This window comes from Diadema antillarum, unplaced genomic scaffold, assembly GCF_040938485.1.
Source record: "Diadema antillarum isolate AM-2024a unplaced genomic scaffold, OU_Dant_1.0 seq00000882_RagTag, whole genome shotgun sequence".
In the NCBI taxonomy this organism is placed as follows: domain Eukaryota; kingdom Metazoa; phylum Echinodermata; class Echinoidea; order Diadematoida; family Diadematidae; genus Diadema; species Diadema antillarum.
In genome coordinates, this window is record NW_027271746.1 from 11,132 (window position 1) to 30,272 (window position 19,141).

At 38.1% G+C, this 19,141-nt stretch overlaps 1 protein-coding gene across 1 annotated transcript; it reads right to left on the bottom strand.

The window, feature by feature from the left end:
- Nucleotides 1-90: 90 nt before the first annotated feature.
- LOC139740788 (pleckstrin homology domain-containing family D member 1-like) lies at nucleotides 91-18,591 on the bottom strand. The gene is made up of 4 exons (XM_071651361.1): nucleotides 17,915-18,591; nucleotides 11,789-11,882; nucleotides 1,254-1,343; nucleotides 91-162 (listed from the first exon to the last, which is right to left on the bottom strand). The coding sequence occupies exons 1-4, from the start codon at nucleotides 18,031-18,033 to the stop codon at nucleotides 91-93; spliced, it is 375 nt and encodes a 124-aa protein (XP_071507462.1). The 5' UTR covers nucleotides 18,034-18,591.
- Nucleotides 18,592-19,141: the final 550 nt, after the last annotated feature.

Sequence of the window (19,141 nt, forward strand, 5' to 3'; positions counted from 1 at the left end):
CAAGATATTCTGAGTCGTTTGCCATCATTTTACCTGTTCTGCAGCCTTTGTAACATTTTGAGATAAGCCATGTCTGAAAATTATATGTCATTAATCACTTGTTGAAAGGGTAGTGGATACTGTTGGGGATGCTTTCTGGTTGCTCAGGAATATGTCCCGTTCCTAGGATGTGCATGAACAAGATTTGAAACATTCTGAAACTCCCTCATCAGGCATCATCTACAAATTGTAAATATAATTTGTAATCTCTCTCAGAGTTCTAGGACGTCACACAAACACACACACACACACACACACACACACACACACATCAAAACCAACCCACCATCATCACCACCATAACAACCACCCATCACCATGACTACCATTGTCAAGCAGAAAGTCATGTGACGATGCCTTTCGGTCATGCCAAGCTCTCTTTTTTTACGAGCTATTCTACAGCATCACTGCATCACTGCCTGCACTCTGTGCACCTCCTCTGAGTGCGTACAGTACTCATGTACCAGACAGGTATACACATTTTCATTGTCTTCACTCACATGAGTGTCATGAAAGTTTGTGATGGATTTTATGTATGACACTTGTCACTGTAAGTGTAGCAGGCACCAGAAAGACAAATACCCATATGAAAATGGAGAGCTATACCTGAGAGTAGTGTTATACCATGGAAGACTGTTTACACTGGAGTTATAAAGTTCCATTGTTTCTGTTCCTTGATGTGATTCAGGGTAGTACTTAGAATTATCAATTGTATTGCCTCCTTGTGAATTTTTGTCCCTTATGAAGAGATCAAGACTTTGCTGGATGATCTCAGAATATAAAGAAAATAAATGTTAGCTGTGACTGCCTCTGAGCTGAAATGCATTGCATATTGCATGGTTGAAATAAATGGGATAGGGTGCTTGGTTATTCAGCTATTCATTCTGTTTCAATCTTTCATTGCCATGACTGAAAAAAACTTCTTCTGTGGGGGCAACCATATCTCACTTTTCACCAATGTCAATTAAAGACAAATAACATGAACATATAAGCAGTGTGAATGCAAAGCAAGAACACTGGGATTTAGTAAAGTCTTTGTAAGACATTACCATTTTACAAATCTTTTTCTGAAAAAAAGAAAACCTGTTTCTATGGACAATAATGTATGAGCTCTAAAACGCACGTGCAGTCTTTACACATTTCAAAAACCACATAGAAGTGCAATTTGAATGAAATTCTTAAGGAATGGAGAGACCACTCTGCGCGGTACTTACATTGAGGTCTTCGTGGACGATTCGAAAGGCGCACATCCTGGTGGGGTCGTTGACCGCCTCAATCACGGCACCGCCCAGGGGTATGACGCCCTGAATAAGTATTAAGAAGCAAACACAGACAGATGGGGGATTAAAAAAGGGATTAAGCCATGACCTACATGGAGTACCCCATCACTCACCATCAAGGGGGAGAACATGGCGCAGAAGCAGGACGTCTTTTAATCTTCGCAATCTGTTTCTTCCTTCGCCATCGGCAAAACACAGCTGCTTGGCAGAATTGAATGAATCTCAGTCTAAGACCATCTTTACCACCAGAAAAAAAATTGAAGCAATATTATAATATGAAAAGCTAATGATGCCTGTTTGCCATGGCAACATGCAAAATTCTCACTTGCAACATCAGCAAATGAAAGGTAATGTTTACCAGCTTCTAGTGTTGTACTTATCTAACAAGTATCACATGAGAATTACAATGAATTCTGAGCTTTAATTTTGGGATGCACAAAGAAAACAACTGAAAATTATATGCATTTTTTAATGATCGCACTGAAGCTAGTATACACCCCTCGAGTTAAGATAAGAAAACTGTGTCAAGGCCAATATACAAACAATTCTTTTTTCCAACATTATGTCCTTCGTATATTGAGCAATAAGCGAAACACACACTAATATTCATTTGATATGCATACCAATTTTCAATAAGCTATCAAAATATACAGTACTTGGGTTTTTCTATCAGTAGTAACAGAGTGAAATGGATCTTGGTTACTCTGATTTAAGAATAATAATAAAATATTATTCTTGCACTAATTATTGCAGATGTTGTTGTCTCATAAACACAGATTTCAAACATAACACACTGATTTTAATCATAACATAGTATGTGATCAACATGAACCACAATTTTTGCATTGTAGGCCTAACCATGCCAACTCTATCGAGACTGAAACACCATGCCACAACAGAGCAGAGTCATCTTACTGCACAGTCAATCCTGCGAGTTGATGTTCCCCTTTAAAGCACTCTGCTGCTCGTCAGTTAGGTCATTGATCGTAGGGAGGAGTTCGGTTATGACTTCCCATTAGTTTCCATGCAGCAGACAGTATACAGGTTTAACTAATGAACCATGCAAATATAATGACTCTTTCCTGAAAGAGTAAAGTGACTTTGTTATAAATTCATGACATCATCGCCTCTGCTGATTTATACATGTTTGCAACTGACATTATTATGTAATGAAAATAATTGCAATGTTATAAATGTTATATTCCTATCGGATAGCTCTATTTTTTGTCCAATTCAGATGAAACATCTACCATTGTTTGTCTGATATTACTACATGTATGTCACATATCAAAGTCAACAAAGTCAACTGCACTTTGATGCTGAACTCTAGTACACTGTCATGATAACCACGTTTAATGTAATTGGAACAGCAGGGTTTTACGTGTTGTTTTATAAAATGGGCTTTAGAATCATCTGCAATCTGATTGGTCAATTATCATGCATTGAATTTTACTGACCTACACTAAGCCATGTGTCCAGTAAAATCCGAATGCATAGCTCAAGCCTTATATTGTAGGTGTACCAGATGCATAATGAAAATTTTCATGAATTTACGGGCCTATTTTATAAAACAAATGATGCACATTTAACTTTGGAAACAGTCTAAACCCAACTTGCTGCACTCGTGGGTTTAAACAGTTCCAAAGTTTAACTAACGCATCCAATTCTCACCAATCCAATCTTTCCTGTGCATCATTATGTATTGTAATGCTGCAATACTTTAGTGTACATGCAGCAATATATTGTGAGATCACAGAAGAACATGGTATAGACATAGGTTATTTGAGTCAAATGTCATACACATACATAGCTGATAATATTTCTCTCAGTGACACCCACATAGTACGTGCATGCATGTATACCCCTGCCACTGCAAATTCAATCCTCTCCTTTGGTACAAATAGCATTCCTTCTGTTTCACGGGCAGCTGGTTTGAATTAAAGTAGTTACGAATGTAACTTCACATAGGACTAAACTCCTTTTGTGTGACCAAAAGAGCATACATAACTCTTAAATCTATAAATAAAGCAGCTAAACTTTGTATTTTATATACAGAGCTTCTGGTGAGACAGAATATTGTCTACAGGGAAACAAATCTGCATCCAACTGTATCGTCACAGAAATTCCCTAGACATGGATAATGAGAACACGCTGAAGGATTTATCACCCTTTGAAAATGGACCTGCACCTCTACCATGGGTATCAGCAAAGTATAAATGCATCTAAATGTGTACATAGTTTGAAATCCTGCAGAACAGATTTTACTTCACTTCATGGCAGAGCTGACAATGGAAGAGATTGACAGAGAATTTCTCTCTAGAGGTGTGTCGGGTCAAAATACAAAAGTCAGTACATATTTTGCGTGGGGCACACAGGCACGCATGAATAAACCGAACACAACGTTGTGTATAGTAAATCTTGTTGCGTCAACACTAGAGGCTTACAAACAAACAAACAACCACACATAAAACACAACAACAATCAGAAGCACACATATACAAACAATAATACACACATTCAATCCATTGAATCTGGGACAAGTCCATCCCATATAACTGCACAAAACCCACTAATGTCACAACTATGCAGTCTGTACTTTGTGACGTTAACACTTTGTGGTGTCTGAAATCCATTCATTCTTTACCAAGAGAGTGGCGGCAAACAATACCCATCCAAATGTATTGTGTTTTGTAGCTTCCATTTCCTTCCCCCAAACTTCTCTTTCTATACAAAAGGGTGGGTCAATGGTACTTCCAGCAAAAATTTCCCTTTGATTCTAAGAACAGTGAAGTCCAAACTGCGCTACAGGCTCAAGAAAGAGCACTCTTCCATATCCTTTGAACAATGTCTGCGTACAATAGGTGGTCACCTCTGATGCAAGTAATGCTATTGGCTATGCCTGAAAAGATAGCAAGATTTTATTGTTCAAACCCATTCTTGCTGGAAGAAAATGGTGAACTTCCCTATCCTATGGCTCAAAAATGTGAGAACTTATGAAAACATGCACCTTTACGTGTCACCATTCATACACATTTGCTTTTGTCAGTTTAATACCTACTCAGGAGCCAAAAACAATGGGTAATAACTTATAATCAGCATGTAACACTGAATCTTTCATTCAGATTGATTCAATTTTATCATCCCTGTAAAAAATGGTATTCTGTTCACTTTCATTTCTTAGTTCCTCGCTTCTCCAAAGTTGATGTCAACTTTATTAATAATATTGGTACTTGAATACAAAATAAATTGCACCACTGATTTGATAGAATCAAGTAATCAAGCGTGGTCATGATTTTTTTCAGACAGATTTGCTCTCAGCCAATCAGATGCAAGGTATTCATAAGCTTGAAACAGTATGTCCAAAAAAAAAATATCTGACAAAACATTTGATGACATGCCCATGGACTCATCTGAAATCCACTATATATGCACTATACATGAATGCATTGACTTCTTCCACTGGGTACAATATGAGTACTTGTACCCCTATACACTCAGGATTATAATGGTAACGGCATGAAAAGTTAAGTTACACTTGTGCGAGAATACTGCAAAGTAGAGGAGGCATGATCATTTGAGTTTACTTACTGAGTGATTGACAGGAGTATTGGTTACAGAGGAGAGGAGGACCATCTTAGAAATAGATGTCAATTCTTCAACTTTTCTCTTTTTTTAAATGATGACAAGCCATTCCATCATAATTTTTTTCTCTTTCTTTTCACTGGGGGTAGACTTCATGGCTATAAAATGAATGAAAGAAAACACTTAAAAGTCTGGAGGTCAAGGAATATGATATGAAAGTTTGGAGGTTACTAGTCAATTTGAGCAAAGTACATGTATCTGCCTCAATCTCTCGACCTAGATTATTTCTTTTAATTGTGTGAGTGCTGTTTGTTTTTTAGTTTGTTTGTAGTTGTGTTATTGATGTTAGTTTTTTTTTTTTTTTGTTCTAAGCAAAACCACAGCATATCCAGTAACTATCACAGTATGCACATTGAAGCATTTCCAGGTATTCCAATACGGAAACTCTCTAACACACCTTCATAGATGAATTACAGAACTACTACATTACAAGCTGAATGTCACAAGGTACCGAAATTGCAGCTTGCTTGTTCAAAATGCTCGTTTATGCCTATACCATTACACTGCATTATTACCACTTCCCTTTGAAATTAATACATTATCAACCAAGAGCCACATAAATATTTCCTCAAACTGAAATGCCAGTATTTGATCTTTCCATTAGTCCACACGAGCCAAGTGTAAATTTGTTTGCAGATTACTACGCCTTCTGTACACAGAAGGTGTAAACACATACAGCAACTTGTAACTTCAACAAAACACAGCTTCAAGTAGACTTTGACACCAGCCTATCTACTTGTCATATTCGTTAAGCCACCTGTTCAATGAAACTTGTACACACATATCTTCCAGCAATTTGCAAGTTCACCAAGCTAGTTCCCAGTAGTTGTGAGATACAATTTTGTATGAACCATAGAGATACAATTTTGTATGAACCATATAGTCCAAACTTAATCAATCACAGTACATATCTTTGGAAGTTTCGTTTGATGTGAATCTTTAATTTTTACACTCTACAGTTGCAGTCTCTCTTGGCAATAAATAATCTTAGTGTTACTATCTATAGGTTAAACTAAAAAGAGTTAGATCTCACCTTGAATACAGAATCAAATCAAATCTTGCAATGTCCAAACCTATTCATCTGAGTAGTCAGGTGGAATGGCAAAAACATATTGAATAGAACCCTGCATTTGTTGGCCCATCCCATGAAACTACATGTACCTTTAATATTATTTTCATAGTTGCATACCACCCTTTTTAAACTACCACGAGAGCCAATCAGGACTAGGATTTGTAGTTGTTACCATGGCAGCTGCCATCAGAGCAAACCATAACGAAAATATGAGATTTATAAAGCATGAAGATATATAATCTGTCTATTCAAATATCAAAGAAAGTACCTGTATTACTCTTACATGTGCACATACAACTGTAAAAACACACACATGTGCATCTGTCATTGATGTGTACAATGTAATAAGTGTAATAAGGGAATGACATAAGATGCTGTACATAAATGTAGACCAAAATGTCACCTCATCATGGAGGGTAATGCCTGAATGCCTGTGCATTGCATCATCTACCATTGGTAGTCTGGTACTGACAATCGGGGCCTACCTTGTATATCCCACATCTAAGAACAGAATTCATTCTGTCTTGACAACAAGTAACAAATGCCAGATTTGAAACAGCTCTGTGTTATTCGCTGAATGATCATACTACTGTTTTATCACAAAGTAGGCGCCTATCCTAATTTCAATGCAGTGCTGCTATGTATATATATATATATATATATATATATATATATATATATATTTTTTTTTTTTTTTTTTTTTTTTTTTTAAAGTAAAATGAGTGAACCTAACTACATTTGGATTTCATTGGATTTCATAAATCCATATCAGGTTCACTGCAATTTTATGTATTTACAAGGTAGGAAGGGAGTGCTGAAAATTTTGACAGACATATTTCTGTTTATATTTGGCAGAAATAGAGAAATATAGATTTTTTTTAATGGGCAAATTTCATTGATAAAGAATTCTTTTGAAAATCACAATGTACACTTGTATTAGCATATAAGGAACTATGATTTCCTATTTCAGCAGCACTTACATTGTTGGCCTATATAGACATTCACATTTACTTTCTCTTATATTTTATTTTATTTGTATTTTTTTTCATCAAGGCACCATTAACTTGTATATAACAATTCAATAAGTGCATGTCTTCCTCGGTTTCACTTGGTATGGTCCAAACAGATTAAATGTCTTTACAGCTAATAAAACACCCAGATGCATGAATCTTAGGCACCGGCTTTTGAATCGGTGTATATTTCAGTTACATGTACATGTAAATGTGCCAGTAAACAACTTCCTCAAGACACCCGGAGATTGGTGGCCAACTCTCAACACAGATAATACATTGATGTCACAGGGTGATGCCAACTGGGCGGTGGAATGTACAGGACAAACAGCTAAGAGATCACGATGCTTTGCTGGCGCAGTAGTGCCACCACTATGTAGTTTGCAGTACCAGTTAATTTGCCCCTTGTGTTTCTCAGCAGCATGGCATTCATACCTCCCTGCACAGCCTCTTGGCTGTTTTCACACCCTCAGTGCTATCTGCATATAATTAAACAATGAGCTCTACGATATCCTCACTCGGCACAGTTTCGATAGCTGTTGTAAAATATTCAGCCTCATTTAATAGCGGGGACTACGGTGCAAAATTCCTACAAGCCAGAGTCGAGGATATGTATTGCATACAAACAAGTGGACACATTACTAGTACATTACAAGTACTGTAATAAACTCTGTAAATGTAGTAAGCACCTGTCGCAAAAAGGGGGGGAAGGGGGGAGACACATCGATATCAAATGCTGTCACTATTTCCATGCAGTCTGTTAAAATGGCTTATTTTTTCATCACATAAAATACCTCATCATAATTGACAATGTACAATACAGACTGTACAAAACAGAAACTGACAAGCCATAATGTGGCATTTCAGTTGCTGGTGGGTTTTCCATGTGCTACTCGCTTGTCAGTCATTCAGGGTAAAACTGTAGGCCTACTCTTTTTTTAGTCACAAACAATGTGATGATGTTGACATTTCCAGCGATACCATACTATTGTATAATACTACCAGTATCATTCCATAAACATTATGTTTTCCATGTTTATTGAAAAACACAGTATCATCACTACAGATCACCTGAACATTTACTGGACTGAAACAATACATCATCTAATTATTCTGATATTTGGGGGATTATTTCACACATGCTGCAAACTGATGATACATAGAATTCAATGAAATAATTAAATGAAGAAAATAAGATTTGTTTGAATGCACTTAAGTTAGTGATTAGTTTGATGTGAAATGTAACAAAATATACATTCAAAATATACACATGCGATATAGGCTTACATATTTGGATGTGATTTCATTTACATCAATGTCAGGAGATGGCTGACATTCTTGAGATACCAACACACACAAGTCTTCCCCAATTAACATAAAATGTGTCATATCGCCTACATATTCCTTCTTGGTCAAAAGCACTGTGTAGCGCCTATTACTTTGGTTTTACATTGCAATTACAACCACTAAGGCCTACATTGCATCAATTTGTCTTATCCTATTACCCTTGATTTAAAAAAACAACAAAACAAAACAAAATGCATGGCATATCAAGCAATATTTCCAGCAAACATAACTCAATGCTGCAAGCCAAATCAAATATCCTGCGAGTACCCTGTAGTATCTAGCATGGTATATCATACATGTAGAGTTGTTTTGCCAAGTAAAGGCAAGCTGTGTCACGAGCAGTATGTTTTTCTGGCTCGAAAAGGGCCAATGTCCTTCAAATACTGTCGCAATGGTCAACCTCAAATTGACTCCCAGTAAGTTCACAGGCATTGAAAGCAATATCACATACAGGTAGTGGCAGCAGTTGGTGTCTAAGTCTGCATGTATTATATGATGAAAAACATATCAGACTAATAAAGATGATCTTTGCCTTGTCACGCTAAACTCTAAAATCAAACATCAGTTAAGAAATCAAACATAAAGTTTGATTTTCCTGTGTACGTTGCAGAAAGAGTTATGTTTGATTTCAAACATAAAGATCAAACATAAGTACCACGAACCGCACATAAGTTTATGTGTGGATCAACATCAAACATGCGCTTTAAATCAAACATACAAGTGCCTCAAAAATATTGAGAGAAGTGCAACAGGAAACTCTCAGGGAAGAGTACACACAGCAAGAGCTACAGGCACCTGGAATTCAGCTGCTCAGCGAGCGAATGTACGATGAAGTGAAATAAGACTGCGTTATATGATGTACTTGCCATATTTTGTTTGTCAACAGAGTTCAAAAATCTCTAGCAGAATTTTATATAATATGAGTATGATCATACAGGTGAAAGTTCACAAACTTTTGCATGCTGTATCATGTTCGCTATCTACCAGAGGTTTACAAAGTATTAGACGATCTTGCTGCCTATAGCAAAGTGCGATAAATCTCTTTTCCAGGGGAAGTGAATATCAGATTTAGGCTCATTCATGCATATTCATTTCGTTTTAACAGCAAAAAATCAAACCTTTAAACGTAGGTTTGATCCTCAGTTAGGTTTGATTCAAATTATGTTTAATTTTGTCAATATGTTTGATTTCAACAAAAGTTCTATGCAACAGGTAATCTCATGATATGTCTCCTCTACCACTACGTACCAGTAGTACAAGGAAGAAAGAAAGGTCTATCTCAACATGAAACCAGATACCCGGTAATTGCTTTTACAAAATTGGGCCAACAAAATTGGGCCAACACACATAATATGCACACACTATTTACAAATCAAATGACTGCGGAAGTTAATTACATTTTCATCACTTCCAGCAGATTGTTTGTATCAATAGGCATCAAATGCTTGGCGATACTGGTATAATCATATCAAATAAGACATACCAAAGAGCAGGTATACCTGAAGATTTGGCAGTATCACAGAGGGGTTGAAAGTCAGCAGGTGTGTTTTCATTCACCCTAACTTATAACATCATTCAAAACTGATCACTGGCTGGTTGTGGAATTGCTACTCAAAGCTCTCTCTTTGTTTTTTGTTTTGTTTTTGTTTTTTAAACTGATCAGACTGAAGCACAAAATACTCCCCATAGGGATAAAACCACACCAATAGCAAAGGAACTGAGATTAGCTGGGATCCGAAACCGTACAATTGGATATATGTCACAATGGGCTTAATAAACTCCAGTTCATCTTCCTCCTGAAATAGGTCAAGTATGTCATGCCAAAAGTAATAATTTACATTGCCAGGCAGGCCAAGTTTCACTGTAAAAAAGAACAACAAATCACGAAGATCCTTCCTCGGCAGCTTTACTCTAAACAAAAGTAATCTGGCAAACAACACTTCAAGCTGGTGATCAGGTTTCTTTCCACTCTCTGCTCAGTCCAATGTAATTTAGATACACGAGGGTAAATTTGAAAAACCTTTTCTAAATAAATTTCTTTTACACCAATAATATGTAAAAATGAAATAATTCCATGCAGCATAGGCTTGAAATGAAAATCACATTACGACTTATCCTATTTAAACAATATTCAAACAAAATATTAGTTATGTATAAATAGAATGGCTCAATGATATTACCACTTATATGAAATATGCTCTATAACAATAATTTTCTATAAAATTTGGGCACTTTCTCTAAATTTTGTTCATTCATGTTTACAACATGATACAAGAGTTCCAGATATTTAATCTTTACAAACAGAAAGTAGTCACAATTTTCTGACAATCCATATTCACTATTTAAAGCCCTTTGTATCCAATGTATTGTACACTTGCTATAAATATTGTAAGGAGATATTTGCGAACAGAAATCAAAAGTGAAACACTTGCTTTGAAGTGGCTACGATGCACGTATGTAACATCGTCACGCAGTCTTTGTATTATCATTTCGTCACCACTCACTCATGCAGTCGAGGTCGACCACTTTGAAAAGTTCTACAACAATGAACCCTCATGGGTCTATTTGCTCAGCAAAATGAGAATTTTGGCAAACCAAGTCACATGACACAGTCTCTTAACCTTCTTGACTTCATCTCCCTCGCTATGAAAAGAGGGTATTTTTCCTTCTTTTATTCCTACACAAGTCACATGAACTTTGCATGGGAGTAAAATGTACTTGTGTATGTGAGGTATGCATTTATAATGCACTTTCACATCTTACTAAATTCCATCCAAACAACTTTGGAAAGTTAAGTCATGTTTATGTACATGCTTATGTTACTTTCCAACTGCATAGACAATACATGGTATGTACAGTATTCAATATCTTCTCTATGACAGTAAGACACTCCTACTTGAATGCGCCATACACATGTACATCAAGGATGAAATTTCAACTTCATCTGTGTATAGTACATTTTGTATTCAGTAACTTCTCTGCAGTACTTATCAATCACTCATAAATTTGTATAAAATGCCTTAAAATGTACTAGTACATCAAAGATAAGATGTCAACTTTGAATAATTATCAAGCTTTAGATCTGCCACGCGACCACTAAGATGATGCTAATTAGGCCAGAAATGCTATTCTGCCCATGCGCGAGACAGTTGTTTCATTGTCCAACCCAGGAGGCTGCATTGTCTTGGCGTGTACGTTGCAGATAAAGCTCGCTATTATCACATGATATAGCATGCTCCTCCATTATGAGAAAAAAAAAAAAACCAGAAAACATGAATCCCCTGTAATTGCCTTGCTAACATGAAAAACCTTAAATTTATACATGAATATGGCATTCAATATTGACAACAAGAGTACTGACCTTTGTTTATCAACGAGAAATTTAGAAGTTCATTTACCTTTGGATGCATGTTAAATGTCCGTTTTCTCTCAAAGTCTCTCTTTTCACTCTCGGAGTAGTACAAGAGGAAGCCTTCCTTTACAATGAAAAACCTGGAGATGAGACATAAAAGTACATTGCAAACAAATCATTGCATGCAAAACAGAAAATTATACAAAAGAGGTGAGCATGCTCCTTAAAACCCGTGGGATGATCTAATCAAAGTGGTACAGTAAGTGTACCACATGAATGGCTCACAGAATTCTGTTCCTGAATGTTTTGGTATGATTTGAAGTGGTCTAAAGTTCAGATTACATCAAGTGATCGAGCACTAGAGAAGCAATAAAATGCTTGCAAGCATGGTTACTAAACGATTGTACATGGTATGCATATATCAGGGCTCGACATTAGCAGAGGCCCAATGGCCAGGGACCTCTAAAAATTGATGTTGGGCCACCAAATTTCCATAAAAGCTATCTTTTGGTGCCCCGATCGGCACTTGAGATTCAAAATGGATTGCCATGTTCTGCTTATTTCGGGACAGCACAATTCTTTTTCAGGCCATAAAAATGTCAGATTTAAAGATTTTAGTGGGGCAATCAGAGAAAAAAGTTAAGTGTCGAGCCCCGCATAAAGTATCTTGTTGACATAGAAATATTGACATTAATTATTGTTTTTTATGATACATCAACTCTTCCTCTCCAAAGTTGGTGACATTATGCATCATGAGCCACTTGGTTTAACTAATCACCAGCTTGAAACCTGACAAGAGAACAGGTCATTTCCTTGGGAAAGTATACCCTTCTGATGTCTACATATGCATTAAAAATGGTTGACTGCACACTTCCTAGGTTATCCATAATATTTCAGTTCCCTGCTCCCATCTACACAGAACAGGTAAATGAAACTAGATGCTATCTTTACTGCTTGCATATAATCAGCTTTGATGGGTTCAACTCTCAATAAACTTGAGATGAAATTCAACAAGTCTTTGTGCTATCCAGCCTTATTGCATCAAGGAGCACAACATATTTATCAGAACTGGACAGAATTATTCATGCCTAGTGGCTAGAAAAAAAAAACTACTGCTGATATCATATCAATCCAGATGCATCACAGAGTTAATGGGGAAGGAAAGAAACCTCTCACAAACATCATGCACTGAAGGGGACTCCTCCGCACATCATTATCAAGTAGAGAATACATGCGAGAGCACATCCATGACTCAACTCTACGTGGGGGGGGGGGGGGGGGGGGAGTGAAAGTACCTAGTCACAGGCATTTGTCTTTGCTCTTTACAATGGAATAGCAATTTGCACCGAAGGCTGCCCCATTGTTTGCAGATGATTATAATAATGTCCCTACAATGCAATGACACGCATGGCTAATGTGTATAGTATTTAATTAGTAATGTGCGTTTGTCTTTGTGAATGTTCAGCAAATTGTAACATGACATTCCCAGTATATCCAGACAAACCTAATTATCATTACAGATTTATGAGGATCTCTTGTCTGTGACTCCAATGACAGAAATCATTCATCTACATCAGCCCCGGAGTTGTGATTACAGCCTGAAAGACTGAGCAATGAGCTCCTCTACAGAACAGGTGGTGGGGAAAACTGGGAGATACTTGAAACATTAACTAAGCACCCTTAAACACAGGACATTGCCTTTACCCAATATCTACAAGTCAACAGAGTACACGTAAGGCTATGTAAACCTTGAGGAACTGGGACACCCTGTTATAATCTTTGTGACAATGATACACCCACTGACAAGTTTTGAACCTGGTTGTTCCTTAACTAAACACCACAGGGGTATATTTCAATGTATAATATAACAAAAAGTTTTCTACAGTTACTTCCATTCTGTCATCATGTATACACATCTAAAATTCACGAGGCCTACAGTGGAAAAGAATGTTTAAGAAAGAGGTGAAAGTTTGATCCAAATAAAAGCATGTTAACTTTGACATTACACAAATTACCATTCTACAAAGAAGTGTTGCCTATTCAGCCTATAACTATCATAGACACAATATTCCCAATCATTAATTTATTCAATTAAGCTCAACATAAGCTCAACATAATGCATACTTTGCTTTCAAAATTAGCCTCAAAATTAATGAACGCAACACCTTTCAGAATATTTGACATTTAGTTACAACTGAGACGTAACATCGCACCGAGGTCTAATCTTTCCCTGTGAACCAGTTTGCTTGAATCTTCAAGCTCTACACTGATTATTTTCAGCCAGGTACCGGTGTTCAATTTAACACACTCTTAAAAAAAGAAAACAAAATTGTTACAGGGGATGTGTACCTCTAATTTAGGTCACAGAGACAAGAGGAAATGTCAAATTTCCTGAATCACAAATAAGTGATAACTGTCCCCCTGGCCATCTAGAGTGATTAAGGCTACCCAAGTCAGGTGCTCTGGTCAGATAAAGTGTGGGGATGGGCCAAGGAAAACTTCCCTCACATACATTGTACCACCTACCGCATTCTTACTCTCTCCCCGAACTTTAAGTTTAAAGCAAAGATAAGTGCAGGTCCATTTCCTGCCAGATTTTACACCCCAGTGAGGAGGCTTTGACAAGATTTAAATAGAAATTGGGAGACAAATCCGGGATGGGATGACTCTCGTATTAGTCATTCATCTGGCACTGTCCCATGTTCTTCTACATTTGGCTTTCCACAAGAGCACACACAAATTTGGGGAACTGCCAACAACTGTGGCTTCTTACATGGAGAATGAGTATATATATTCCATGACTGGGCATATTTTTACAGAGACCATCAAAGGTACAGACACAAAGACAGTTGTAGTAAAGACCATGCAATCATGCAAAATTCTACACACATGTAACAGTTAAGCTCTTCGTGTACTATTTCCAGTCACCTGTAAGTTGTTAAATGAGTCAGAGCACATGCGTATGCCTCCATGGATAGTTACACTGTAGATGCGTTTCTGAACTTGATGATTTTTCTCATGCAATTGAAGCCTATAGCGGTGTTTGTATCACTTGACCTTTAATCTCAGATTAGTAATGATGCAGTAGGAATTTTTTCAGGATGGAAGAGTCCAAATTATGATAATTGTCTTTGTCAGTGGTATTACTACATTCTATACTGTAGTTCTTTCTTCATCTCTACAGTTTTGTTTGAAATGAAAGGAAATTACAATCTAATACTCCAGGACAACGCACATTCTCTTTTTCTGCAGGATGATAGTTTGGAGAAGCTACAAGTATGTACATATGATACAGAATAGATGAGAATGTAAAAGATAAGTCTGCATATCTACACAGGGTTTATTACAAGCATACATATTCTGCTGCCTAAACACAGCAGAAAAAAAAAAAACATTTAGAGATGAATATTCTGGCACTGAAAGTGAATACAAAACCACATATCTGCAAAGAATTCAGGTAGGGACCTTGTAATCAGTGTGGACAGGTGCCTGGACATTTAATATACAGTGACCTACTGTACATACCCCCCCCCCCCCCCCCCCCTTTCACTGCATTAGACCTGCTACCAAAGAATGTGGCAAGAATGACTCATTAAATTGATTCTAGATCACTCTCCCAACTAGTATGAAAAGTGAAAGGCTGAGTTCCTGTTTGCCTGCATGAAAAATGCTACACATTGTACTTGTGAGTTCAAGGGTGCGACTCTCATTTTCTTTCTTTTTTCCCAGAGCTTACAGTTTGACTAATCTCCAACTCTCATTATCAAAAGCAATCATTTCTGAATGTAAATTTATGGCATTTACGAGGTTGCGGAGTTGAGGGAATAACCTGACGAAATCTACAAGTACTGATGTCACTGCAGTTCTATTACAGCTGTATAAAGTAACTCTCTCCTTGGGAAAAACATGGGCAGCAGAATCAAAGCCGTTGCAATATTTCACACTGGGTAACTTCAAGTTCTGTGCTACTGCTAGTAGTAGAGCTGTACTAGTACTCACTGGCACTGGTGCTGAGTGTAACCTCCATAACTCGAGCTCCAACATCCATGGTCAGATCTATGCAAGCAATACCAATTGTTGCCCAACACTAATGCTATCTCCACACCACTGCGAAGTCTCGCAGGAATTGCATTTTATGACAAAAAGTAAAGTTTTAGCGTCAACCTGCTTACATCTATTGATTTCAAGTTTGGGATTATTGTTGGTGCTGGTGTTGAGACTTGCACTTACAATGTAAATCAGATCATGTATCCAACTTGAAATCACCCACTTTGTGAAATACTGAGCTTTTTCTCTCACTCATATATCTTCTATAGATCTTCTTAAATTTTCGGTGGTTAGGTTAGCATTTGGATATTGAAAGCACAGTGCAATTCCACAGAATGTACTTTACTTAAAGGTTGACTTTAATAAAAATTAATTCAGATAGTTACACAGAATGTTAAGTAAAAAAAAAAATATAATATCTCACTTTAAGCTGTGAGGAAGGCTTCTTATGTCCCCCACTGATTTTGTCATTCCACTCTACATTACTTTAACCTTGTTAGCTTTCACACACAGATGCATACACTGTACGCATGCATTTATTGGGCAAGAGGTGGGGACGGCTGCATCCATGTGTAAGCTGACAAGGGTAGGGTGGTGTAGAGCAGTATGGCAAAATAAGAGGGGTGGATGGGGGACATAAGAAAGTCTTTTCAAGTTAAAAATAGAAATTCCTGAACTTTAAGTTTTGATTTGATTTCGAAAAAAAAACAAAATCTCTATCATTATAGGCCTATCATTCCGTTCCCTCTGTTTTTACTATAGGGTGACTCTAGAGTCTATATTCAAACAAGATCAACTCGCATGCGGTGTAGAACTGCACTTACAAATGTCCTCAGTTTAGAATTAGAATGTGAATTCTAATGCTGAAGTCTACCCCAAGACTGTTAGCATTACCAGCCCAACTTTGGGATGGTTTCACTGCAACATTGAAGTAGATACAATGTACAGAACGACCAATCTGTATTACATTTGTAACAAGATTTGGCAAGACTTCCATATGTACCCCCCGCTATGCGTTATGTATAAGTAACACGAATAAGTTTAAATGGCTTTTGGATTAGCATTAGAGTTTACTCAGTTTAGGATTAGGGTTAGGGTTGGAGTTAGGGTAACATTGATCTCGGTGTCCAAGGCAGTGAAATGCGGACTTCAGAGGAAGCTCATACAATACTTCTTCTCGAGTCAATACGCAGAATGGAACGCTAGATTCGTCCAGTCCAATGTTGGATGCACTGCCTGGCACAGGGCGTTAGAGCTGCCAGATCCCCCTTTGTGCAAGGCTCTGGTAGAAGTGGACAGACCAGGAGATGTTGCATAGTCTGCTCCTCTCCACACAGGCAGGTGGTGTCATCATTCTCACTATACCCCCACTTTGGTAGGTTACTTTTGCAGCGGCCAACAGCACTTCTTAGGCGATTGCAGCAAGACCAGAAAGGCCATGCCTCATACAATGTAAGTGTATAATAATGGGGGGGGGGGTACATATGGAAGTCTTACCCAAGATTTACTTGACTGACTGTACCTGGATACTATAGTACCGACTATTAAACAAATGCTACACTACAATGTCCAATGTAGGTCATATTATTCACATACTATACTACTCTCATAGCCCAACCACACACTGTGCGACTTGCTGCATATTAAGATTACTGATAGGGTCTAATTAATGTCTAGCCCGACCAGACGCCGTGCTTTGCACAGCGTCCCCGCGCACCTAGCCCGACCAGACGCCGTGCTTTGCACGGCGTCCCCGCGCACCAGCACGGCAACACTTGTGTACAGCGACAGGACTGTGTACGTATACTTAGTTAACGTCATACTGTAAAAGTGGAAATTTTCTCGGTGTTGAAATTTTTGCACATTTCGCACACTTATAGACCTATTAGACATAGGTCTACTTGATGTCTTGATTCCGTAGAATTAAAAACATGCGAAACTCTGCTTACCCAGCCGAGCGTGAAAATTACTCCCGCAAAAATATCCATTAGTTATCCAGTAGATAAATAACTTTCAACTAAAGATCAGACAATAAGCCTACAGTACATTATTTATTAGTTTTAATAGTACAGACTGTCACAAATCTCTTTTAACATGCAATGACAGTTGGGCTGTAGAAATATACCTTTTTGCCCACTTTGTGGAGCCATTTTGACTGAAAGGCTTCTTCCAAAGCACTCCCCATCTTTGCACTTTTGATGGTAGTGTATCTCCTCCTCCTCCACCGTAGATCTCTGAAGACATGATTTCTGTCTTGAAGATGTTGTTGTTCAAGTCTTGAATGTCAGTTCACTGCTATTCCTGCTGGATGTCATGTATAATTACACATAATCACCTTGATCCTGTTTGTGTGGTAGGGCAAAAGTGCAGGCAACCACTTTCCAGCCAGCCGGCCCTCCTGGCTGCAGCTGCAACGGCAAAACAACCGGCAAACTGGCACGCAATCGCCCGGCACGGTACCACTGCACTGCACCCTCGCGACGACGACTTCAGCTACCGGTACCGTTTGCTGAATTCGTGTGTTGTAACTTCACCGTAGAAGTACTAGCATCCAACTCAGACAAAGATCAAGTCGCAAGTGCATGTAAACAAGTAAATCCAAGACTGATTCTCTCTTCTACCTCCCTGATTGACGGAAAATAAAAATCATGCGACCTGTTGTTGTCGATAGCCAGCTAACGTTACCCCTTAAAGTCTGGAGAGGTTTAGTCGTAATTTAACCTGTTGGCAGCATCATGAACCAGATTGGAAATACTTCTCCGGGCTAAACAAAGCTGACTGACCATTTATTAAGTCCACCCCCTTGTGCACACCAGCATAGATTTTAGAAAGCTCTTCCGAAAATGCCACTCGTGCACCAAATTAGGTATCGACTGAACGAACGACAAGCGTGCGGTAGTTATACTACAGACGCGGAAATGGCTGCAAAGGGTAAACACCGACCGACAAGATACCACGAGCCTGCTGAGATGAGCGGCTGTATGCTTTCTCAAGGACTCTGCGAGATGGTGTGGTATACGGTATGTACGTAGATCTACCGTCGATAGCATAACTAGCACTTCACCGCTACTTCCTGAATTTGATCAGTGTTCTAGTGTACGTGTAAACGCGACTGCGGTTTGCTATCCACCCTCCCGATTACGACGACGCATTGGACTGTTAGAAAACTGTAGATGGCGTTAGTCAGATGAAGCCAGAGGGGGTTGATAGATCTATCAACCCGCTCTGGATGAAGCCAAAGAGATTTTTCTCCTCCCCGGGAAAATCTCTTTGGATGAAGCCATACCCCTCGTATTGATAAACTGGATGGCCTCTACGGTAAATCTCTTCCACCTCACTGGTTTCACAAAAG